This window comes from Sinohyriopsis cumingii, chromosome 7 (assembly GCF_028554795.1).
Source record: "Sinohyriopsis cumingii isolate HCF-2022 chromosome 7, ASM2855479v2, whole genome shotgun sequence".
Classification (NCBI taxonomy): domain Eukaryota; kingdom Metazoa; phylum Mollusca; class Bivalvia; order Unionida; family Unionidae; genus Sinohyriopsis; species Sinohyriopsis cumingii.
In genome coordinates, this window is record NC_142967.1 from 110,058,901 (window position 1) to 110,086,448 (window position 27,548).

Consider the following 27,548-nt stretch of genomic DNA (forward strand, 5'->3'; position numbering starts at 1 on the left):
TGCCATTCAAGCATGACACGGTGTTAGGTACAACATAACCAAGATTGTATTATATCCAGGTTAACTATGTGACAGTATCTCACAAATAAATATCAATATCTGAAAATACACATATGACAATCTTTTCTCTACACGGGTTACAGAATGTATTATTAAAGCAGGTTATTGCTGTGTATACTATTTACCCTGTAAACATCAATGCCTGTTTATATCAATTATGATTACAGATGGCAAGCAAATAAGCTCATCATTTGAACATACCAGCACGATATTTATTACCAAGCAAGCTGACTTCAGAAGCCAACTTTGGATTCTTTTAAGTGTGTCACTTTTTTTGTAAAAAGGCGGCCAACATAGAGCAGCTAGCTTTGGTTCCTTTTTACCAGTATTCAATATATTTTTTGAAAACAATAGAAACAATGAAAAAGTTTTTAAGTGACACAATCTGGAACTTCATGCATGATCAAGTGTCCCCCGGAAGTTTTCGAGAAGAAAATTAAATCTTTCCATGAATTCATGTAGGCCAGAAGAGAAAATGATTTCTCCAACAATATAATCTGCAGTATTGGTGACTTCTAGGATGGACTGATGTCAAAAATTCAAATTATAATGTTGTTGAATTTTTGTTTATTAGATGGCACATAGAATCTCATGTAGAAACAGAAAATCAGTGAATTCATTTTCACATCCATGCGACTTGAAGAAAATTGGTGCTTGGTTATTGCGTGTGTTACAGTGTGACATAAACTAGTTTGAACATACAAAACAAGACCACAGTTTAAGACCTTTGCTATAATTCAAATAGTAGAAATATTTGGAGGAAAATGTTTTACTACTACCCATGTAATTTCTTGTGTGTGTGTGTGTGTGTGTGTGTGTGTGTGTGTTTGTGTGTGTGTGTGTAAATCATATTTTGAAAATATATGTGAATGGTATTAAGTTTTTCTTTTTTAGCTGCACTCAATATGATGGATGGTGTCAATGTTACATTTGACAGTTGCAGCGCTACATGTGACCAGCCGAATAAATGAAGAAGGTGGCAGAAAAACACATCACAACTGTGTAATTTTAAATGTATTTTATTTTTTCAAACTCAGTGGAACACTCTACTGGCCATATGGGCCATACCAAGATGGCCAAGAATGTCAGCATGCACATATTTCCCATCCTTTTGGCAGAGATACCACACCTCAAGATCATCTTCCTGGACCTGAAGCACCTGCAATATGTGGCTCAAGCATGGATCTTACCCATAACCATGTTCATCAAAAATGTTGATAACATAACCTGTACCAAGTATAATCACAATTTTACCAAACATTCAATGCATAAAATGCTAACAAACTCAGCATGTTAGAGTCAAGATCACCTCATGCTCATACAATGTACATAGCTACTCATCCAACATTTCGATTACGCAGCACTCCGTTGCTATAAGGTCCTTCATTATAAAACATAGCTCCTGTTTTAAGGCATGCATAGCCATGGATCTCATATCGCTATGTGGTAATGAAATTACATGCATCGTGAACTTTATCATAAAGCAATCTCACTATGAGGTGATATACTCTATGGTTCCCATGGATAACATTATAATGAAGGAGTAATGTATCAAGCACTTCATAATAAGGTATTCCCACTATAAGGCAGTATACTACATGACTTCCACAGACAGCATTATAATGATAGAGCACAGTCATAATCTTGTTCATACTAAAGCTCATTGCACATCTTAACCCTTGTTAGTAAGGAAGCTATACATTTATGGGTGACATCACCCAGCTATGTATGCAGGAAGCATATATTTATGGTCAAACGTCACCTAGCTGTGTGTGGATGCCATATTTTTATGGCACAGGACAGTGACGTCTACGGATGTCCAATCAAGGCCATCCATTGATCGTGTGCTAATAACAGGGAGAAAGCATATGTAATTGCCTCTAAGATCATGGCTCTGCATCACTGTAACAAAATCAGTGAAACAAATATTCAAACCGACTTATTTGGCCAGGAAAGTCTGTTGTCAACAGTGGATGTTTTTGTAAACAATATGGTGGTTGTTAAGCAGTTGAAGTCTTGCAGCTGTCCCATAACCAGTTACCGCTGATTACTGTATATATGTATGGGACAGTATACACTATATTTAATTTGATAGAACAGATTACATTATATTTGATGTTTTGGGTCAAAAATTACTTTTCCACCCTATTTCTCTATTTGGTTCCTATGGTAACCATGAACACATCAATTTCACCGACATTTTTAGTACTAGCAGACTGCATGTATATATGCCTTATTCTGTACAATTTCACTGCAATCTGTTTATAAATAATAGTTCTGAAGCTGTGATATGGCATGCACAGACGGTGCAGTTAGAAAAAAATCAGCACTGGTTTCAAGGTCAAGCAAAACAACAAAGCACTACCAGGGTTAATAAAACAAGCCTTTTCAATTGTCTGATAAAAATGTATATAGAAACCCAAGAATGTTATAGACTGCTGCTTTCCTACTAAATAGGAGCTTGATAAAAATGAGTAGACACATTTCAGGCAATGAAATGGCCATGCACATCAATATGAAAAAGACTAAAACTTACCTTTCTTCTTGCAAGCCGCTGTTCTTTTACATGCCAAAACAACAAGACAAATAACGACACAGACACAACTGATAATGATAGCTATGACAAATGTGAGATCTAGAGTGCCTGAACTGCTGTCACCTTCAGAAGAATCTTTCGAAGACTCTGGAAAAGAAACAGATTGTATTATTTGAGATCAATTTCTTCATCTATCACTAACTGAATGTATCTGTATAGTACCTTTTATACATCTATAGGTATACCAGCAGTATCTACAACTATATCTTGGGGGGCCCCCGATTGGCCAAGTGGTCTAAAGTGCTCACCGTTACGGATCACTGCCATCTCACCTCTGTCTGTGTGAGTTCAAGTCTCAGACTCAGCTAACGTTGATACATGAGAAAGCCTACCAGTAGCTTCTCATGGGTTGGTGATTCTTCCCGGGCTTTTCCAGGGTTCTTCCTCCACCAATTATACAGGCTGCCATGTATAGCCTATCTTGTGCTTAAAAATGGCATTAAACTCTACAACAACAACTGTATCTTGTATATCTACATTTACATGTGGGTTTTTTTATCTCTCTTTAGAGAATAATATGTTTAAGCATTATAACCAAAACTAAAGCTATCAGTCATAAGTGCATTGCAATGAACCCTGCTAATTTCAATTTGCTTCATGGGACATGAACAAGTGATAAAATATTGACATTCCTGACTTTGTAAATGATGACATGAAATGCTTAAAATCTACTACCCCCCTACTAGCAATATCCAGGTAAAGATATTCACCAGACCAACACCATTCTATCCAAAGCGAGTAGATGAAAAAAAAAAAAAAAAAAAAAAAAAAACCCTAATAGGTAAATTTAGGTCTATGACACAATGCTCACATCAAAACTGCTTTAATATGTTAAATGCTTCTTAAGGCATGGAAATTAAAAGCAATGTCCCATAAAAATATAGAAAATTGATTGACAAGGGTTATAACTATGCCCTAAATGGGGTAGAAAAGAGAAAACCTGTGAAAGACATGTATCTGTCTATTAAGAGACAATGTGCTTACAATATTCCATCAGAATGTGTTGAATGCTTCTTGGGCTACACTGATCACAATCAACATTCCAAATCTCTATATTAGAACAAGAATTTGCAATGGCAAATGTGTATGTGTTTGGATTTTTAATATACCTTTAACAATGATGCTTATCTGTTGCAGTTCCAACCCCCCAAATGACTTTGGTTACCTGCTATGAGATGCACGAGTCCTATGGCAATCACCTTCCTGTCCATCTATTCTCACATTTTGTGACCACCACAGCCTTGCAGTCCTTACCATTTAATGCTGGTTAAATGAACTGCCTATTATATAGAGTGCATTTTAAAGGTTTTAAGGACTGATTCTGACATATATTGACTTTTTTCAGTAAATTTTAAATCATCTCTGTGGCAGATCCTTTTAACCAGCATCACTTGGTAACTATTCACCATATTAGCAATCTGTTGTTTATATTGTTTCACAGACTTAGGGGAGACTTTTATGGGGTTAGTCTTGTCTGCACAAAGTAGAATTCTACTTAAATGTTAAAACTTTCTTCATCCAAGATCCCTGGGGTTTAATTATTATTGATTTCAACCTGATTAAGTACATAACTTTTTAAGGTCATATAACTGTAAAGGCCTCTGCTATTATAATGCCAATTCAATACTGAATGTCTTTTGTTGACAGCATTTAAGAGCCATCTTTAATTACCAGACTGGGGATGTATGATGCTGAAAGTTTATTATAATACAGAAAATAATTAGTAGGATATTTATCATTAGATTATTAAAAATGCCAAATTAGGCACATTTGAGTTATGTTTTCTTAACATGAGTAGTGTCATAATAGTTTTGGATTTTTCTTACATTGCTAGGTCACAGCCTTTCTCCCATGACTTCTGCCTATTGAGCCAGCAAGCCACATACACTGTGTGCAACCCATGGATTTTTAGCATTAACAATTAATGAATGTAAAGTGGCTCAAGCAAGCATCCAGAGTCACACATGATAGATGTAGAGCAGTAGCCAGCAAAACCGCCATTGCCACTCTACTCCACTCACATCCTCAACCATAATTCTCTTCCCATTACTGTCACTTAATCTGAGTCATTGTTGAGTGGCTTCATTTATAGCTTTACCCACCATCAGCCAGCATAGTTTCTGCTGATGGTGGCATAACAGCTTTTCATTGTGCTTGTGTCAGTAATCACCTTAGTCAATCTTGAACATAATAAGCCGCTTGTATTTAACCCAGCTTTTTATCTAATCCACAGCAGCATTTTTATACCGTCAACAACTTGCATTCAACATGTCTAGCAACTGGTGCAATGTGTTAAGACAATCTCGCAAGCACATTTGGTGTACCTGTAAACAATCCACGAATGTCACCAAGGCCAGTTCCATAATATGTCGCATAAATGGTGTTTCTTGCATTAACAATGTGCACGGGTTTCACATGTCCATGTACGATGTCACGGATGAGCAACTGCTGACTTTTGGTGCATTGTTCCTGCACAAACTGATCCCACAAATGTTTCCAATCAAGCCTTGAAGTCATTATGGTCATATAGTCCACAAAGGCCTTCTGTTTGCTTTGGCTGTTGCTCCTGTGTGGGTGCAGGTGCTACACATTTTTGTTGCATTTCTTGTTGTATTTGTTCTATTTTTTTTTTTGTGTTTGTTGAAATTCTGTTGTTTGTTGCTGTTGTCTTAATTCTCCTAGTGTTTTTGTAAGTAGTGATGCACCTTTTGCATGGCTTAGTTACATGTGTATCTTCTACATGCTGTTGCACATGTGCAGATGTTTTGGATGCATGTTTTTGGAGTACAAGTGCATCAAATTCTGTCATTTCTCAGATGCATTGTTCCTCAATTTCACACTGCAGATCTTCCTCTGTAGGATATTCATGGTCTGGGTCTGGGTCTCTAAAGAATTGTTGTGGTTGTAACTGCATTACTGGTATGTGCAGTTCCATAAATTCTTCTGCCCAAAAATGCATATAATATGAGCCAACTGATCACTGGTACATTGTGGTTTTAAGTAAACTCCCTGAATACCCTTTTAGACCGTTTAATGTCCATGTGTTTATCATGTGTGTTTGATGGCATTTTTATCATGTACTCTCTACAGCTGCTGGGTTTGCAAATTGTGACACATACACAATTTGTGAAGATCGCCTGGCGAGCTACTTCATTCAAGTATTGAACCAATGTTTGCATATGTGACTGGTACTCTGATGGCTCACCTGTTATCCTGACAACTACCTCTCTAACGTCTTCATCAAGTACACTAGTGCTATTTTCAAGTACACCAATGGCTTCTCCAATTTCACCAACGTCTTTGACTTCCTAAATCAGTTACTCTTGTTTTTTATTTATATCCTTGTTGCATTTAGCTAATTTATGAACTGGACCTGGTTCTTCTTCTGTTCTAGTTTAAGTTAGTGTTGCTACTTGTTTCAGTTATGCTTGTTGCATTTTTAATATCCTCAGCACATTCCACAATTTCCTTTGTGGGTTTAATTAGAGGTGCAATTGTTTGTTCAAAACCCATCGTGAGATCTTCTCATGCAGTTTGTCTTTAACACTTTTATGACCTGCAATAATACTATGAATTAATTCCTGGTATTCATGAGCAGCTTTACAGAGTTGCTTCTCATACTCTTCTATGACAGGCAGGCATTTTATATAATTATTATGACTGCTTAGAATTATTGTGCGAGACATTGTGTGCAATGCATTTGCATCTAAACCAGCACAATATTTTCCCCCATGGTTAAAAATTAGTCAAATCATTAAATATAGTTTATTGTAAACTATACAAATGCAAGTGTGGTTGGAGACACACCAAGACTAAAGAATATTTGTAAGGCCATGCGCATCAATGTCTTGAAATATCAAGATGTTATAGCTGTCATGGATCACTTTAGAAACATGTGCATACCATTGAGTAAAATAGAGTACATGTGTTTTTGTGTCGACCTCATGAACATATTTGTATGGAACTCATTTGGTGCTCAAGCATCACACCATCATATACTGGAAGATTATATTTATCGGAATCCGAATGGTAGGTGCTTCATCAATGGATGAAAAGAAATCAATGGTGGCACTGCCACTCTTGTTTCTGAATATTTTTTGAAAATTCTTTAAAACAAATATAACATGGTTGATCATCAGCCAATGGCACAGTCATATACAATTAATCCCACTCAAGTCATTTTAAAATCACATTCATCAACAGTTTTTTTCCTGATCCAGCAAGGCCTATGGTTAGTGCATGAACTGAGTTCGAAAATATATCAACATGCTTGGATGGTTTAGGTGTTGCTTATGTGGAAAAGTCACTGATGGAAAAATCTTTAACATCTTCAGGTTGTTTCCTTTTTTCCTAAAGTCACTGAATAATACAATAAAAAACAGACTCATGTCTTTATATTGTGTGCACAAAAACATGTACCACAAGAAGTTTATGTTTACAGAATCTCTGGTGTCGTACATGCTATCAGTGGAAATAAAACTTTAAAAAATATTGGCAGTAATAACAAAATCTGCATGAATAAAATTACCGGTAAGGTCATGAAGTAAATACCCCGGTGAAAAACACATCCCTGGATACAATTACTGTCAACCCTGTACATGGCTTGATATATGACTTGATTCTAATAACCAACTACTAGTAAACTGTATTGATGCTGCATGTTACAGACATGACCTTATTTATAGAACATAAATTATGTTGCATAAGTTAATGTAAATTCATTTGCAAATGCAGATAAAACAAATTCCAAGTTATTATCAACCCAAAATAACTCAAATGGCCCATTTCTGAGTATTTTGCCAACTCCAATATGACCAGATCTTGTACATCAAATGTCTTGGAGCGTTGGTAAGTTTCTTCAATAGCTTTTTATCGTTGCTTTTAGAAATTGCTTCTGAAAGTTGCTTTCAGTGTTTGTGATGCTAGAGTGGTTTTCATAGCTTCCAAGTAAGGAAAGATACGGATATGAAGCTGACTCTGAAAAAAAAGTCTACTAGAGGAGTCAAATCCACTGAATGTTTGGATTAACTCAGCATATATGTTTATTGCAAGCACCCAAATGATACATACTGCACCCTATGAATATTCTGGTTAGAACTCGATAAATGTAACTCACGATCGGTTTAGTTATGACTCAGTCACATGATTGTTTCAAGTGGTGGCGGAAAGTTCCCGGGTTTTTCCCCGACTTTCACCAATATTTGGGAAAGTCCAGGACTTTTCATAGTTGGGAATTTTATTTTTTCATTTCTCCTAACTTTTTCCCAATTTCCCGGTAGCATTGGAACCCTGCATCCAACATTTGACATGGGTTTGCCTGTGTTGGTGGACTGAAACTAAAGAGATCTTCAGTTTTACTCTGTATACCCAACCAAGGACCCCAATCAATTAAAAATATTGCAATGCTGGATACGTTTAGTTTTGGTTATTTTTATGATTTTCATGTAAAATTCCCTTCACACGGTGTTAATGTTTTGATACCGGTCCATATATAACCACAAATTGTGATGTGCATAAAATTATGCGGCATAACTGGTTTTATGATATTAGAATATCTAACAAGATGTGGCCCAGGTTGAACTGAGATTGCTCAACCTGCTGAAATCTGACAAATAGTCAAACCACAAATGGCTAAAATGTCTGTGTCAGTTTAATGCATTTGAAATTTATCCCAATGTTTTGGATAGTGCATTGGTTTCCAAATTTCTTAAGAATTTAGATCTTTGTCTATATAAGAAATGGTCTATCCAGAATTATTTTTTTCTCCATAATAAATACGTATTTAAACACAGCTGAACCCAACAAGACTTTTAACCCTGATAAAACAGTCAATGCTCCAAACACAAAAACATAATTCAAATAACCATCCTATACTGCAGATGTGAAGCATAGATATTCAAAGAGTATTCCCATAGAAGTATTTAGGAATTATATTGTTGGGTGATGCTACTTGGCACATACATCAAGCATGTCTGAAAAAGACTTTGGAGAAAGTTAACATTTTTTAAGAATTTGAAAACAGGTTGGATTCGTTGTCATTTGAAATGAATAAATAAATCATATATACATCCCATGCTTGACTATGCTGATCATTTCTGGGATAATTGTACTATGCAAGAAAAAAAGAATCATTGGGAAAAATAAATTTGGTGGCTGTGAGTATAGTAACACACGCTACCAAGAATGCAGCTCACACACTATTATATTAGGAAACCAGTTGGGATAGCCTGAATATTCAATGTTATAACCATAAATTAATGATGAAATTAATATACAAACATTTATGTCAGTGCAAACCTTTACAAAATGTATCAAAACATTTTTCAAATTAACATACAGGTCACAACCACACACATATATATATATTCCATCTTTTCTTACTATGATATGACCTATGAATTAATTACATTACTAGTACTGATGATGTATATATTTACATTTGTCATTAGATATTTATTGGGGGCCCTGAGTAGCCGAGTGGTCTAAAGCACTCACCGCTCTGGATCATTGCCATCTCACCTCCGTCTGTGTGGGTTCGTGTCCAAGGCTCGGCTAGCGTGGGTACGTGGGAAAGCCTGCCAGTAGCTTCTCGTGGGTCGGTGGTTCTTCCCTGGGTTTTCCAGGGTTCTTCCTCCACCAGTTATACTGGCCGCCATGTATAGCCTATGTTGTGCTGAAAAATGGCATTAAACCCTAGAACAAGACATTTATTGATTGTTAAAATTTGTCAGTAATGGTGGGTGGAGACAGTTTTCAACAAGCTTCTGGCTTTCTATCGAATCTACATATATTGTATTGTTATAAATGATACTTGAAAATGTTTTCTTGAATAAATAATGTTCGAACAGAACTAATGCATGACCATATTGACAATATTGACTACATTTATGGTACTGTCAATAATAAAAGGATATTACAAGACTTAATGACTGTAAACAAGATATCCAGACAATCTGAATAAATATATTATAGTAAAAACAAAGTCCTAAATAACTTGTATATACATGTACTCCTTCTGAATGCAGTAGATCACAAGAATCAGTGTCTAAAATGATGGTAATTCCATAATTAAAATATACAGCCTAGTGATATGTAAATGGACATATATTCATATAACTAGACTTAGCAAATAAACTCAAATGTACTGTTAATTATTGCTGAATTATAGTACAGTCACTACAAGAGTAAATATGACTGCAAAATGTAAAATGACTACACCAGAGGTCTCGCTAAGATTTTAAACTAAGAGTCCAGGACTCCTATTTCAGGAAAAAAAGGAGTCCCACCAGCAAATGTTGCAGTTCCCTTACCAGAAGCATATTGGGCATACCAAAAGTGGCTAAATTTCCAGATGATTAGAACCAGTGGTTGCCAATGAGTTTAATTTTCTAACTTCTTTACACCATTGACATATAACTCTTGTTTGTCCATTCAAGTGAGAGTGAATTATGTCAGGCCAAGGAACCATCTTACTCAATGCACTAAGCTAAGCATCACACATAAGTGTTCCATGTGAAATTCAGTTCTAGCAACTTCTAGCAATCTGCTGAATCTCGTTACAATCTTTGCCAATTCGCCCCAAGATAAATATCCAAATTTGAAAATAGCATTTTGTCTAACTCTCAACCTGTCTTGATTTCAAGATCACATGCACTGCTTATTTGGCTACACTTGGAAATGAACACAATAATGAAAGGTAAAGTTGTTCGTTTGATGTACTCTGACACAAAAGTACATCACTTGGTCTTTCTACATCTGCATTCAGTCATCATAAATATCAGTGCATTTTCCGAACACTTTGCAGCTAGTCAAGTCTTTGAACTTGCCGCCAAGCTATTGGGTCATGTTCTTCAGATATACTCTTACAATGACAACATGTACATTTGGGGGTCTTTCAGCCATTGAATTTTTTCACTGTAAATATCAGCACACCTAAAATGATCATTTTATCAACACATTTTCCCACTCTTGAATTTGCAGTCCGGCAAATGTGTGCACAAGGAGGACTCCTGTACGAGTGATTTTCTGCATCTTATGTAAAATGATTGTGTCCAAACAATCGTGATTAAGCGTTTCTGAGACCTCTGCTGCACTATATACAATTATTACATATTATGCAATGAATATGTACATGCAAGCGAAATTCTTTCTTGAAGATAAGTGTTTTACCAGAACAAAGTGATGAAACTGAAGAAGAGTAACATGGATGAAAAAAAAGGAAATTCTGTTGTTGTAACTTATATGAAGACTGACCAGTTATGAACACTGGAATGCAGTTTCTGTTGTATTATCGGTATTTTTAACACATTCTATAGTATGCAGCTAAGTGAGCTTTCCTTTTCATTGACAGCTCAGTAGGTACTGTACCAGTGATCCTTGGATTATGAGCTCTACCAAGACTATAAAAGATTATACAGCTGAAAATGTCCTATATAAAGACTGCCCAATGCACACATTGGAATAAAGACTTTACTTCCTTCTATAAAAAATAAGCAACATCTAATCATCAACAGTCTATGTATAAACTACTGCATACTCATACCTAATGTTTACATAATAATGGAAGAGAGTAGGACAATGGTTTGAAGACAATTTCTATAGCACTGCTAATGACTGGCTGCATTAAATCAAATTTAAAACTAAGTAGTTACAGTCCATGGGATCAATAGGATAAGCCATAGGTTAATCAAACCAAGAATGTATTACTCATTGGTCAGTTTGATTCCAAACTGGTGACCATGATAAGGTTTATTAAGGGTTAAATAGGTAAAGCTATGCATTGCTGTCAGTGACCTACAAGCAAGGCATTACCTTGCCAAACTCAATGGTGGCAGAGGTTCATTAAAAATCATGTATGCAATTGCAATCTTCTGACAGAACACAGGTCGTCAATAGACAAGCTTGTTGGGGCACCCACAAAATAAATTTAAATTTCAAAGATAATTTTTTAATGTGAAATGTTTTAAATAAATTCAGACCCAGGATATATTATATTATCGTGTGCATGCATGCTCAGCCATTTAACATCATCATCATCAGCAAGGTGAAGAGCCTGCAGTCCATCGGGGAACTTTGTCAGTGGACAGTTCATCATAATGTGTGGCATGGTCTGCAGAGTTTGACAGCAACAAGTATTCACTGGCCTTGCCCCATCAGACAAGGTTGACTGCACAAAGATCCTGTCCATAGATGATGTGGAAGCCAGGAGGGCTGACAGATGGCTCATCTATGAGGGAGTGGTTGAGTACATCTGCTGAAGACCACTCATCACTATGCCGAAATAACTGTCATATCATCCAGCAACGAGCCTAACCAGATTGGACATCTTGAAGTCATGCAGACTGCTGGATGTGAGGTGATGTTCATGTACAGCAGAAGTTTCTCAATGGCATATTGTGGCTGCTTCCTAGCAACACAGCTGTGGAGGAGGAATCTTGCTGACCTCCAGCAGCCATGGTAAAGGAGTACAATGTAGTGTTCCAGAGATTATGCGCATTGTTGTGTTGAGCTGGACATCAATTAATTTGGGATGATCTAGCCCAGACAGGAATGCAAAACACGGCTGACAAATAACAATGGGCCAGTGCTGATGTCTTGAGTGTCTGAGCACTAGCGTCCCAGGTTGAGCCAGCCAGTTTGTGGAGTAGCTTGTTTCAAGTGCTAAGTTTTGACGCAGTTTTCTATAGGTGGTTGCAGAATGTCAGTGATCCGTCCAGAATCACACCAAGGTATGTTGGTTTTGGGTCGTATTCTACTTGCTGCCCAGTGAGGAGGATGCAAAGATCACAGTTCGCATTTGAAAGTTAACTGGAGACTGGCTTTGTTGTGCTTGCCTGTAGACGCCATTTCAAGTCCGTCATATCCTCCAGGTCCTTGTTCAGTACCTCCTCAAGTTCAGGAAATGAGCGACTGTGATGTTTTACCCCAACCCCTTGTATTATACATGTATTTATAAGTCTGTAAGTGGAGCCAGGTAAGCTTTGTTTTTCCAAGTACCTAAGTTGGCTAATCCTCTTACGTAACCCAGTCTTTGTTTGAGCTCTTGAGTGGAAATCTGGTGGGAATCTTTGTACATGGGAACACGTGACGTAGACAACTTCAAAGAGCCGGAAGCCGACAATGGTAGGCTGGACAGTACATGGGGACACACAGACTGACATTTTTATGATTGACAGTTCGATCAAATGACCAGAGTCCGTCGCCATCCAATCGGGATGCGTTGTAGGTGGGACTTGATTCGAGAAACTGGCATAAGACTTGTACAAGCCTGAAATTCGTCAGTTGGTGTTTAAGAGTCGCAGTGACACACACTCCGTTAGCCATTCGTAAAAATTGGCGAAATTTAGGAAATTCATGAAATAGCTTCGATCAGGTAAGTTTGATGTTACGTTGATTCTGCTTGATACGACTGCTGTTAATTGAAGAGAATTTGTCGTATGTATACATTTTACTTGTATTGAAGTATGAATAGTTAATTATGACCTTAATATTTTGCATTTTTTTTTCATGACTTTAGCTAGTACTTTTGTTTACGATTGATTACGATGTTGATTCGTTGCATCATTATTCATAATGTTACTATGTACACCTTATTTGTGAGGCGAAAATGTTCTCTTCTTTCGCTAGTAATATGTGTGCATATTATTTCGTGGATTATTACGTTTACGCCCTTTTGAAAGGACGATTTGTATTTGTGAAGAATTGTATTGCTCGCTAGCCGCTATAAGAATTAATATTGTAATTCTTTGCGTAGTTATATTTTGGTAGACAAGAAATTTGTTTACGTAATGATAGATTTTGCCATTGAGTAACGGATTGCCGTTTATCACCATTTGAATGTGAATATTGTGGATTTGGTACGCTTGTGTAGGAAATATATATAAATATATATAAATATATAGATAGTCATATTACTAATCGTAGTAATATTTTAGTACAATCATATTTGAAATATTTTGTATGTATATACTGATAGGGCTCAGTATGTAGATATTTGAATCCTTTGTGTGATTGTGTTATGGCGCCAGTTTTGTAAGCGGCGGAAGTGTATGGGAATTTCGATGTGTGCGCATGCGCGACCCAAATGTCCCGCCTTAAACTGATGGTTCAGTTCAGTGACGTAGTGTGAGGGAAGATTTTTATAACCCTATGCTAATGCATTATACCTTTCAACAGGAAGCTTTCGGGGGACGAAAGAATTTCAGAGAATTTCGGGGGACGAGAGAAGTTCAGAGAATTTCGGGTGACGGTGAGAGATACCGAGTGAATTTCGGGTGACCTCAAGGGATACCGTCAAGGGTTCCGGATACTAGAAGAGGAACTGGAAGTCAAGATAACGGCAAGGAACAAGGATTATAGAAGAGGAAGCGGAAGTGGAGATCACGAAAGGAGAGAAAGACAAGGGAACGAAGAGATTTAGATGAGTAGCACTCAAGAAGGGAAAAATCTCCTCACACTGTGAACTCAAATGATGATCAAAGGGATCATTGGGTGAAAGAGAGACATTGATTACTTTAAATTCTTTTAAATTTCATTTATTAAATTGTTATTGTTTAAATGTATTTCTTTTAATTTAACTGTCGGCATTGCTGACTGGGGGCTCGTAGCCATAAATATATTTAGTCAATAAATAATATAGTGTCCAGAATTAACCTTCTGAATAAGGACCAGGGGAACTTCTCATAATTCGTTAAAGTCTATAAGAAGAACCCCACCCCTAGACAACCACTACACCCCCACAGCGACTTTGAGTCCCAAGAGCAATGTCATCTGCATATATGAACTTGCGTGACTGTGTTACAGGTAAGTCATTGATATATACATTGAACAGGCTTGGCAAAAGAACAGACCCTTGTGGGAATACATTAGTCTGACGCCTCCATGAGCTGCAGTTCTCTCTGATGTGCACTCTGAAGCACCTGTCACGAAGTAACAGTTTGATAGTCTCAACTATCCAGCATGGCACTACTCTGGAAATGTTCAACAATAGCCCTGCATGCCAGACTTTGTCATATGCCACTGTTAGATCAAGGAAAACAACTCCAGTTACAAGGTTACTCTGTAAACCATTTTAAACATAATGAGGGCAAGGACATGGACGCAAGTGCTACATCCACACCTGAAATCTGCCTGTTCAACGGTTATGATATTCCCCAAGTCTGGACCGATTCTTTCTAATATAAGGCACTCCAATACCTTAAAAACAGGCTGAAAGCGAGGAGATCTGCTGATAACTTGCCACATTGTGGGGGTCTTTGCCAGGCTTTGGGATGACAATAATCTTTGCCTGGTGCCACAAAGTCAGCATGCACTTTTCCCTAACAACCCTGGTATAAAAAGCGACGAGCAATTGCTTTGCCTTCTGGCCAAGATGCTTCAAGAACTCAAGCAGGATGTTGCTATATCCTGCTGCTTTGCTTGATTTGATGCTGCATAGCATTGTTTCAAGTTCTGTTGTTGTAAATGCTACTGGAGTATATTGATCAAGTTCATCTCATTTCTGATGACAGTATTGTCACCACTCATCTCATATATGACGTCGATGCTGTTTTTCCAGGGGTGTTTTTGCCACTTGCAATATGTGGCTAGCTACAGCATTTTGTTTGACAACAGGGTGAGCTTGAATTGTTGGTTTCTGAATGGTGCAAAATCTCTGAATCAAGCTCAAGCATTTCCCTCTGAAGAATGTCAAGTTGAGTGATCCTGTAGTTTCCTCTCAGCGAGTGCACCTGCCAGTGTCCAGGAATTCAACCAGGTGATCTGCTATGTCTGGGTCTCCAGATGCTTCATATGCCTTGAGAAGAGTCTGACATTTTTCATCCAAACAGGATGTATTGACTGAATGACAACCACGAGGGACAGATTGACTGGCTGCCTTGAAAATGGCCCTTTGGAAGCGGTGGTAGGATTCCTTGATTGAGATGCAGCGATAAAATATAGTGACTATGCTATACTCCAGTATGTCAGTGTACTTTGTCCAATCTGCTGTGTGGAAGTTTCACCGCTGCTGTGAAGAACTGTGTATGGATAAGTATTGGTCTATGCTGACTGTGTGGGAAGTCATCTAGAACAGTTTGGCATACTGGCTGAGGATGGTCACCAATCTTAACATGCGGGTCTCTCAGCAGCCAAACAAACCATCATCAGACCCAGGATAAGCAACCCATTTATGTTATGACTCTAAACTATGTAACAGAAAAAAGCAAAACCAACAAGTTAAAATCAACAAATCAAGTTTTTTCTCCAAGTTACAAAGTAAAGATGTAAGATGAACTAAGAGTATTGTGAATTAAAAGACAAATAATCCTAAAAGTTCCATCACAAGTCCAAAAATGTAGGGCATTCCAAATGAATTCCAATACTGAATGTACTGATATACCAACAGTCTTGAATAAGACGATGTGTCAACAGTTCTGGTGAATCACATTTATATCATCCAAAATGTCTCTGAATTAGTTCACAATAATCCAAGAATGGTGATTTGGTCTAAAAATATCAATGAACACATTCTAATTCCAATAAATAATTTTATATAAAGATTCCTCTCAAATTATATCTGAACATAACAGTAAGCATATTCCAGAGGCTAAACTTCAGGTGTAATTCAGTTTTTAATCAGAACTTTATATAAAAACCTAAGAAACAACAAAATTACCAGGATGTGGGTCAGAAGTTTGCTTCCAAAACATTCTAAATTTTGTAAACATGGCTAGCCTTTGAAGTTAAATATCAGTAAACAACTGAATCATGGACAAAGAACAAACAAAATAATTGAATATATATAACATTACTCTTTCTCACTGGGGAAGAAGATTGTGTTATGGGTATGATTCTCAAAGTAAGCTTCACTCAAAGTTTGATATGGAAATTCAGATATCAAACAATGAACACAAGAGAGATCCTACCTCAGCATTAATGTGTGAGAGACTGGTCTTTGTCGCTCAAAGTATCTGTCTTGATCAGTTCTGAAAGATGTGTCTAACCTTATTTTTGAGTCCATTAGTGTTAGCAGGGACTTCTAAAGCACATGATGGTGGATTCTTATCAACCTTTCTCTTCAAAGACACAGAATCTGCAACTGAGGATCACTGAAATTCCTAATGCAACAATTACAAATAAATTACCTCTTGTTATCATAAACCTTGGAAATGAATTGACTTTAGGCATGCGTGATGCATTGGCAGCCTAGGTAAAAAAAACGGGTCATAGCAGATAGATACCGGATGAGCCAGCCTGAAAGGTAGAAGATTTTATATGTGCTGTGCATCAAGTACCCACTGTGCTGCATCGCTCCTATTTGGTAATTCTCTGGGATTGCTGACCAACGGGTCAAGGAGATCTCTAAAGCAATGAGGCAACAGGGGAACTAAGAGGATAAGGAAGATAATTGTTTGGATGTGGAAACAAACCCTCCCATCTGCTGGGGTGGCCTTGTCAACCCCTGTCCCTGACTGGTTTTGCTAGCATCATAATTCATCTGAGGGTATAATATGGGTTGATTAGTTTGTTCAACTAATCACTTTGTTATGTCAGTGTGAGGTTTATATACCCTTTCGTCGCTGGTGCAGAATGTATAGTTACTAGTAAGTCATGTAACTTGTATTGTCGCGACTTAAATTTGTAGTATCCAGGTTCTGAAATAAACCATTGTCTTGTAGCCGTTTTTTGGATACATAGAACCACATTTCTCTATATTCTCATAGATGAAAGATTCTCTCTACTACTACTTGCTTCCTGTACATTTTTAAAGAAAATTTCCAGCTTTTCAGTTTTTTATACCAGGATGAAATTCATTTTTTTTAAAATTTTCATATGTGACCATATTTTAATAGAATAAAAGAACATTTTAGCTTAGAAAATGTGCATTTTTCAAAACAAAAGATGTTTTTATTTCATGACTCTCATATAACATTTGAATCAGACATATGACCATGTAATCTACCAGAAAATATATCACAAGAAATATGTATGATTACTAAAAATTCATGTAAAAGTAGTATGTTAGTTCATTTCAAATTAAGGAATAAAAATATTAACTTTGCTGAACTGCATTATGGTGGCATGAGGAAGCTAAAATAGAATGAACAACTGTAAAAGTTTTGTTTTCCGTTTATACATGTACCTAAAGAAATCAGAATAATCAGTTGTAAATCAATATAGCAATGTCTTAAGTAGAATATCTATTAACTGCCAATTATGGAAAAAATGTGTTTTTTGTCAGCAAATTCAAAACCCTTAAGAAGGCTGTGGTATATGTACCACTTGAAATATACGTGCATAATATACAAAGTAAACATTTCCTGTTGTTTTTTTTTGAAAAGGAAATCCCCAAAATAAATGCAATGTTTTGAGATCTTATCCCATCAAGAAACAAAGTTTTTTATCCTTGAATAAATAAAACCAGAACCTAACATTTTTTAAGCATCTTATACTCCTTAAGATGATTTGGTTGAAAAAATCAATCACTTTTTAAGACTTAATTATAAAATGATCCATTTAAATTTTGACAACAAAAAAAAGCATTCAAATTAACCACATATATATTACAGTAATAAAAGTTATTGATTTGTGTGTGTGTGTGTGTGTGTGCAAAATCTACTTATGTCTGCTTGTAATCCAATAAAATACTTCCCAAAACTGTACTGATACTCACAGGAGCTGTTATCATTTCTTAAAATTTATATAAGGCTAATACTGGGGACAACACTTCTCCCATTTCTCCTGTGACCTATTTAAGAATCGACACTAATATTTCAAGTTACACATTACATAGTGTAATTGTTTAGCACTAATGTTCAATTCTGAGATTTGACAATATTTACTACTTAAAATATGACTTACTACTCTGTCTACCAGGACTGGCGTTATCTAATCCAAGTTTCCTTTAACCCTTCCCACCCCATTTTTGTTATTTGGACATTATATTGCATGTGGGGCCAGAGTTCAATTGCCTATCAAAAAGTTGGAATTTGCCCATAAAATGTGCTGTTGGAATAGGGTTGTTGCTTTAACAGCAGGCCTAGCAAACTTAAAAGATGTTATACTGAATCACACCTGCATGAAATCAATATAAAATATGATTTTTTTTATTGAAAAATTGCAAGTACATGTATTATAATTGTTATGTCTTTAATCTGCTGACAGACAAGTCAACATTACAGCGTTGATGAAATTCAACCTGGCTCTCACCATTTGCATTGCTAGACACATGACTATACATATCCTGCAACCTACATGACCAAGACATAAGAAGCCAATAATCACATATCAACAATAAACTCCGTTCCAAAAATGTGAAAATATCAAATGAAAGTCATATTCTTTTCATAAAAACATGAAACACCACATAATTCTCAACATACTCCAAGAACAAGGACCAGAAACCTGTTGCTGTTGCAGCAGCCTGGATATAGCCATATTCATCAAGCAGGGAGCATATATCAAAATGGTAGTCACGTGATACATCAAAATCATTGTTCACATGTGCTCAATTCTTGACGAATCTCTCTCTCTCCAAACTGATGCAACAGTGATAGGTTCTGGTAATTGTTTTGTGCATAAGGATGTTGAGAGCTATGATTCCTTTCTGTATTTCACAAACTATGTAACTTTCATTTAATATTTTTGAATACTTATACAACATTGGTAAATTAAAGATTAAAGAGACGACAGTTATAATTTCTCAGGGAAAAAAATTCATTTTCATATAGATTTCAAGCAGGTGTGACTTAACGTAACAATGTTTAAGTTTGATTTGCCTGCTTGTAAGTGGCTACCCAACACTGCACTTTGGCGGTGAATTCCAAGTTTTCGATACTTAGGCAATTGACTCTGACCCAACCCGAATGATTTATAGCAACCTATTATGGTCATAACTCAATAAATTTAACTCAAGATTAATGCAGTTATGAGCAATTTTACATAATTGTTTGTCATCAAGTCAAACAATTCCCTGATTTGTCTTGACCTTCATCATATTTTTCAAACTTCCACAACTTTTTACAGTTGGGAAACAATATAGCATTTCTCACGGTTTTCTCCAGATTTTCCATTAGTGCGGAAACCCTGTATAGAGACCATTCCATAAGGATTGCAAGAACATTTCTCTTGCCCTGAAGGTGATGGTGACTAAGAGTGGTCCTTCAAATAGCTGCCCAATGGGGGAGGTTCCAAATTTCCAAGCTGAAAAAAGATGTATGAGTGCCCCTGTAGAATTAAATGTGTTGTCTGTAGTAACTATGGCACAGTGGTATGTTATGTGGTTGATAAATGCATAAAGTACCAGAAAAAAGCCAGTGTTTCTCAACTGTTAATATCAAAAGTGCCATGCACCTCTGACCACAGGCCCTGCATAACTACACCTTTAGGCCCTAAATGAGCTCCCAATTTTGAATCTGAGGGATCAGTGTTAAGGAAGTGTGAGGTTCTGAAGTATGAATTGGAACTCAGATCAGAAACCTGTTCTGATCTTCCTTCCACTGCCTCTAATAGTGATGAAATTTGGATCCTATGGTTGTTGATGTGTTGTGATTTGGATTTTAACAGAGCTTTAATAATTTTTCAGTCATACTGCTATGATGTCTGCAATGTGGCAGTTTATAGTGATGTCTAGCACTGGGGCATCATGGCACAGACATGTAGCATGATTTCCCACCCAGTCACATTAACCTGACACCAGGCTGACCTGTCCTAACACTAACCTCTTAATGCTGAGCACCAAGTGAGGCAGCTGTAAGTACCATTTTTATAATTCTTTAGTATGACTCAGCCGGGGATTGAACCCATGCCCTTCTGCATCCAAGGCAGATGCTCTAACCACAAAGCCATTGAAGCGGTCACAACTCTATGGTCTTTACCTTCACCTCATGCAAGCGCCTTTGGACACCTCTACTCCAGTCGCATGGATGTGCCTTTTGCCGTCTGCTGTAAACATTAGCCATTTTAAGCCGGTTTTCATAGCACCACCTTCGGGGAAAACCCTCTATTAAATACTACATTCATTTCTGCAAATGACAATTAAGTCAGATCACGCAGTCACTGTTTATGCTCTGGTCGATATCTGCTATTTAAAGTAACTGGTTCATAATCTCCACTCTCCAAAATGAAGGTCATGGATTTCATTCAGTACTTACGAACTTTTCACTATTAGAATCACAACTATGAAAGCTTCAATAACTCAGGTAAAGCTTCTGATATTGATGTAGGCAGCAATTAGTTTTTATAAATATTCTAATTCAGATGACTCAGTGATGTAGACACAGACAAAAAACTTGTAAACTTCGAGTATGAGAAATGGCAGCTACGGTTGGTCACGCAGTCTGACTTGACGGTGAACAAGTTCTCTCAAGATTTTAAAGCACATAAAAAATTCTTCTGTGAAAAATAATTACACAGCTATAACAATCAGACTTCACTCTTAAATTTTTCCACATATAATAGATGTGTACAAAAAATGTAAAATGGTTAAAATTGCTGTTAAACGTAACATACACTACATTGCCTAACAGTTAACAGGCAGACCTATGCTTATGGAGTCGAATAGGTAACAAGTGTTTTATTTATAGCACGCTGCACTTTGTAACTATGCTCTATGTGGTAAAGGGTTAAACTAAGAATCAGAAAAAGTGAAAAACAACTAGTTTTGTAAAATTAAAAATAACTTTTAAAGTATGGTGAATCAAATCCGGAATAGTCCTAAAAGTTCTATCACAAGCCCAAAAGTATCAAATCTTCCAATGAGTTCCAGTAATAATCCAAATGAACTTCACTCTACTGCACTGTCGTGCCAATAGTCTTTATGTATCATTATGATATATTCCAAAATGACTTTAAATGAATTCACATTAATTTAATACAGTTCCTTAATCCAAAAGTCTGAACAAATGTAATTGCAATGAATAAATGAAACAAATAAATAAATCCAATCAAATTATCACAACTATTTGTCTCTTCTAAGACTGATGATAATGCTAGGAATAATTAACTTCCAATAAACTGTCTCTTACATAAAAAACTGAGATGCAATACAGAAAGCAAAATGAGGCTTCAATGAATTATTCTGAAACTGCAAGGTCAAATAATTGACCGAATTTCTAGTGTCCAACCAATCAGGAATTAAATCAGCCTGATTTTTCAAGAACTCATGTCCTAAAGTGAAATCACATGATGTTTATCTGAGTGAAAAGTACAGCTCACTCCATTGAAACTATGTACTGTGTATGCTCAAACAAAATTACCTCATCCTGAAGCAAGATATATATATATATATATATATATATATATATATATATATATATATATATATAATTAGTTATTTAATGTGTTATTTACCAAACGATAGTTTTTATCTATAATCATAAAAAATTAACATACATAATATAGATATCCATATAATGTCCCTAGTTCACTAGATGCAACAACCTTAATGGGTTCTAAGTCCACTTATACTCTAAATCCCTTGAAAGTGGGGTAGAGACATGTAGATCTTCTCATCCAGTCTTGTTATGACAGCAAACATGTGACAGTCTGTTGGAATGAATGCAGACTGTACCTTTCACATGTGAGAAACTAATCCCTATGTAAATAAAATTTGAAAACAGATGAGATCTGACCTCTCCTGACTGGGCACTTAGGCCTAATCAAGTCACTCTCTCCCAACAGAGAGAAAAATGATGTCTGAGGATGCTGTGCATCAACCAGTTGTCGAAGAACTGGACAATGGGAAGCTCTAAGAGCCTTAAATTAGCTGCTGTCACCTTGGTGAAAGCTATGGTAGTAGAACTAGGTCAAAATACTAAACGATCTCCTCTCCCAGGTAAAAACTACAGAAATTTCCCCATGGGCTAGGAAAGTGGAGAGGTAAAATTAAGCATAATGGACACATCCCAGTTGTTCAGTCTGATGGCATTCTTGACTGAAGTGTGTATCTCCATCCTGACCTGCTCTTCTAAAAAGAATTTGTTCATAGTGGAAAGACTGATGATGAGTCAAAACTTTCCCATCTCTTTAAAATTAAGAAAATCTGTTATGTTATTCTCCCTCTATACCCTACCCTTCATTCAAAGGGTGTTTACCTCTTCCCTTGGATACAAAAGTGGGGACTGGAACAACAAAATGGGGGCCACTGAAAGAGGTTGAGGTTGCAGAAAGAAAAAAAAACCACCTGGTAAACCTCCATTATGGTGGAAAGACCCACAAATTATTGAAGAGGTATCACCAGGCTGCTGTAAAAAGCTTAACCTGGCATCTACTGGGATACTAGGAATTGGGGAATTTAGCAGTAGAGAATGTGGCACCATAGAGATGACTGCCTCCCTCCTTAGGGATAAAAGTCAATATAATTTCTCCCCGATACATCTGGTCACCTTGTGAATGTGAATGATGGATGGGAAGGTTTTTAAACTAGAACAGATTTTAGTCCAATGGTTTCACCCATTTAAAACGCTTAGGAGAGAGAGCTGTGAACCCTCAACCCATTTAGCCTGGTAATGCAGTCATGAACCAGCACTGATGATCCTTCAAATCATGCGGCCACCGATGGGATTAGCTCTCTGAATAGCAAAGTATACAATTCTTTAGCTATGATCCAGCAAAACCTTCGAATTTTCAAAGGAAGCATTCCTACAGACTCTGAGATGAATGGGCTCTGCAGACAGCTTCCACCAGTCTCTTCAAGGTAAATGAAGGCAAACATTCCTACTTCAACAGGTTTAAGGAAGCAGCCAGGAAAAGATCAGCGTGCAAGTCTATTTTAAACAGTGTCTGTACCATCAGGTATGTTGCATCAAGGACATTGACAGAGAGACAGACCCAGGTCACTCCAAATCCCTAACTGTGAAGCACCCAAGTTCAAGATGAAGGACTTAAAGGTACAAGCACATGTGTGGACCCTGTGCTGGAGGCAAAAGGATAGAAGGGAAAGGGGAAGAAACCCAAGTAACCCTTCTACTTCCCAGCCCCTTTCAGGCCTCTATACAATTTTTGGATCATCTTCCTCACCACTAATGAATATGAAGTACATTCCTATTTTGGGCAAAATGGAAACAGAAAAGGGGTCATCAAATGGATCAAGTCATCCAAAATGATCAAGTCATCCAAAATCAATGAACTGAAGACTGATGTCCAATGCCCAGCATATGTCAACTGATGCTTAACACTCCATGATCAGTGATATGAGAACATAAATGTCAGATTGGTATTGCCCAAAGTATTGTGCTTGCTCATGGAAACCCAGTCAATGCAACTTCATACATCACCCAGTGTTTGGTACCTAGTGTACAATGCCCAGTGCTTGTTACCTGGTGAAAAACATACTATGACTGTTACTAGACACATTTCCCAGTGCACGATGCCCAATAACTGTGACCAGAGATAGTCCTTCAATGACAGTAAATATAATTCTTAGTCCCTTGCACCCATTACCTAGTGACCCGTGTCTGGTTCCCAGTGTCAAATTTTCACTGACTCTCACCAGACACATTATCTGGTGTTTAGTATTCAATATCCAGTACCAAGTGACTGGTGACTAATAATTAACTGGCTAGATCAAGGGTCTCAAACACGTGACCCGCAGACCGCATGTGGCCTGCCAAGCTGTATCCTGTGGCTCGCAAAATGATTGGCGTCACAAGGTGTCATGAGAGATAGCGAAGGTAGTGTGTCCCTTTGGGTCATCGAAAATACCCTCATGTGGCCCTTGAGGTGGTTTGAGTTTGAGACCCCTGGGTTAGATGATGTAGACTTTAATGGAGAGTCTTAATGGGAATTCAACTTAAGTGAATAAGATCTTGCTTTAATTCAACGTTTATTACTATGAAAACTATGCTTACCTTGTGCCGTGAGCTCACTGTTTAGGGCTGGCAATTTCCATGAGAGGAAGCTGGTTACTTCCTAACTTAATACAATTCTCTCAATGAAGCTGACAAGTGTCCTACACCGGAAACTATCATAGCCTCCTCATAGGAATAGAAAAGTTCATCCAGTGTAAGAAGCAAGATCCTTCTTTCTAGCCTTGCCAGCCCAGCAACTTGTCCATCAAGTGTCAAACCTTGCTGGACAAGAAACAACAAATATGGAAGCTGCCCATATGTACATGCTTGTCCCACACTAAAGTTTTATGGCCATATTTTCCAACAACTTCAGGTTATATTTTCCAACAACTGTCAGTCCAAAAACACAATAAAAAAGAACCAGAAAAATAAAAGTACAAGAAATACTTACCTGAAATCAATTACTTTTGAGTGATGAAACACAACAAGCAATGCTTTGCTAGCAATATACTTATAACCATCGAATCAACAAAAATTGGCACAGATATGAAATAATAAAGGAACAACCAGGGAGAAAACAAAAAATACATCATAGAAAAGAATATGATTGGTGGAAAAGATAACACAATTTGAGTGCCCAAGAGACACATGGAGTCTAGAGAAGAGAAGGATTATATTCCAACTGTCAGATATGCTTGATGGTATTAGACAAGGATCATGCTACTTTTCATTCTTGACCTCCAATTATGAATTGGAGATAAGAATGTCCCTAGACTGTAGACTTGTTCCAGGAAAAGATATAGCAATGCAATAATAGTGCATTATGTATTACTAACATAAAACTACAGTATGCAGCTTGCTGTGTGCTCTTTCCGTATAAAAGAACTGAGTGCAATCACTGAAGCAAGCAAAGAGTTTATTTTACAGATGGTTTACCATTTAGCTGCTCTAGTTATCTGTAAGTATATATTGTTGTGTAGAGATAATATGACAATGTCATGGTACATAAGACATTTTGAAATTTCTGCTTGCAGCAAAGACTGACATAACATAGTCTCATGAACATGCATGCCAGCACATAAGCATTGCTGGTGCACATAAAAATGAATACAGCAATATGATTCTGCACTTGACACTTTCTTAGCCAAATGAGCCATGAAACCCTTCATACCCCACCTAAAGTAACAGAAGACAATAATACAATGCTATATCAAGATGACAGCATGCCAACTGTCAATCAGGCAAATTAAGTGTCCTGTCTTTTACAGATTTTAGGTATTTCACGTATGCCTCAAAATGGCTGAAATATCTTCAAGAATTAATATACACCATGTTGTATCACAGAACAATAAAAGAGCATTATATAACATTATTTCATATACAGTGATTCTTTAGGCATATACATTCAGAGTTTTTAAATAAATGCTGAATGAAGAGTGGAATAGAAGCCATTGAATTCTAACATGCATTGTAATAAAAATTCTTCATTCCTTACCAAATACACTGATAATGATCTCTGCCTTTATTCGATCTGGTGCTGGATCTAGAAATGTGCAGGACCACGTTACATTATTGTCTAGCATCTGTAATTGACTAATTGTCAAGGTGTATATGTTACTCTCTGCACTACATGTGTGAGTTATCCGATGTGGATCAAAGGAAGCATTAACGATTGAGAACACATCACATTTTGGTACAATAGGATCTGGCAGCAATGTCAGCATATCCGAATTGGAACCATTATACCAGTAAATAGCCGTTTCATTTCCCTTCCCAATGTATTGACAGCTGAGGGTCACTGAAGAACCTACCAATGATGAGTTAGCACTAGAAGAAATTTCTGCATTCTTGCACACTGTAAATAGAAAACAGTATATTGCCTTAAGTTATGTGCAGTTTGAATATTAATTACATGGCAGCCTTCTTATTATTAGATTTATGTAGAATGTATTCTTATACTGTGTATTGTACTCTATATTGATAGTACTAAATAAAATCTGCATACCAAAAAACTGAAGTGGGGTCCTGTAAAATGTATGACATATCCATACAATATCATAATCTTTATTCCCCAATTGTGTTGACCTCCTAATACAAAATATATATTCTGACTCATCTTTGCTGAAAAGCATCATACATACATTTATTCTCTGAATTGATACTGTATCATTTAATGTCTGCAATTTAATTATATTATACAAAATTTCAAAGCAGCTGCCATGCAGCTAATTTGTTTTCATCTGTATATATTGGTCTCAGTATGCTAATGTTTTTATTAGATTTTTTTCATTTCTTATAATGGCCTGAGTATGGTAATACCTGTTTAAAAAAAAAAATTTATGAAGAATTTATCTTTACACTAAATAAACCATATGCACCAAAACAATGAGCACCACATTATTTTCATTGGCGGACTAGTCATACTAGCCTGATAAGAAGTAGCCCCCAAAAAACAACAAATAGGCCTATGATATTTACGTATTAGTGGTACTTGCAGAATCACGCATACAAGTGTCGTAAAACGGATTTCCAGTTTCAACGCCATTTCAGTGAGGCATAATGTCAACGTTTCGACTTTTCAAACATGGTCCAATCGGTGAGGTTTTACTGGAGGGTATGACTAAAATGCGAAAAGTTACGAAAGATTGCGGAAAGCTACGAAAAGTCACACAAACGAAAAATTACAAAAATATGAAAAATAGCAAAACTTAATGTAAGCTAGGACGAGAAAAGTTGCTTTTAATTTATTATATTATTTAAGCTTCTTTGTTCCCAAAAGCTATACTATATCTAAAATTACATTAACTGTTTACAAATGATTTCCTTTATTTGATAATGTTTCAGAAGAAATGTTCTTTCCACAACTGCATCGAAAGGTTAATATCGTTACCGAAATCCAAATTTCCATCGCTCAGAGTTACAACAAAGTCATTTTCTCGACATCTTTTAAATTAAAACAAGTAAATAATAGCAAAGATTTTCCTTATCTTCATTTGCATAAGTGTAAATATTAGGACAGAATTTTTTAGTACAAGTAACAAGATTGAAATTTTCTCTAAATTGTATTAAGAGTAAGTTTTGATTAAATTGTATTAGAAGTAAATTGATAAATCATATTGGAAGTA

General features: G+C 36.6%; 1 protein-coding gene across 4 annotated transcripts in view; it reads right to left on the minus strand.

Moving 5' to 3' along the window:
• LOC149795926 (uncharacterized) overlaps window positions 1-27,030 on the minus strand; it is a 38,518-nt gene extending 11,488 nt beyond the window's left edge. For 3 of the 4 annotated variants that reach the window (XM_089965850.1, XM_089965849.1, XM_089965848.1), the window contains exons 1-3: window positions 26,902-27,030; window positions 25,919-26,278; window positions 2,597-2,743 (exon numbers count right to left, since the gene is read on the minus strand). In XM_089965850.1, coding sequence (XP_089821976.1) covers window positions 2,597-2,743; window positions 25,919-26,278; window positions 26,902-26,968 — 574 coding nt within the window. In that variant the 5' untranslated portion in view covers window positions 26,969-27,030. Of the gene's footprint in view, window positions 1-2,596; window positions 2,744-19,686; window positions 19,838-25,918; window positions 26,279-26,901 lie in introns of those variants that run through there. The other variant, XM_089965851.1, reaches the window with a different exon arrangement.
• Window positions 27,031-27,548: the final 518 nt, after the last annotated feature.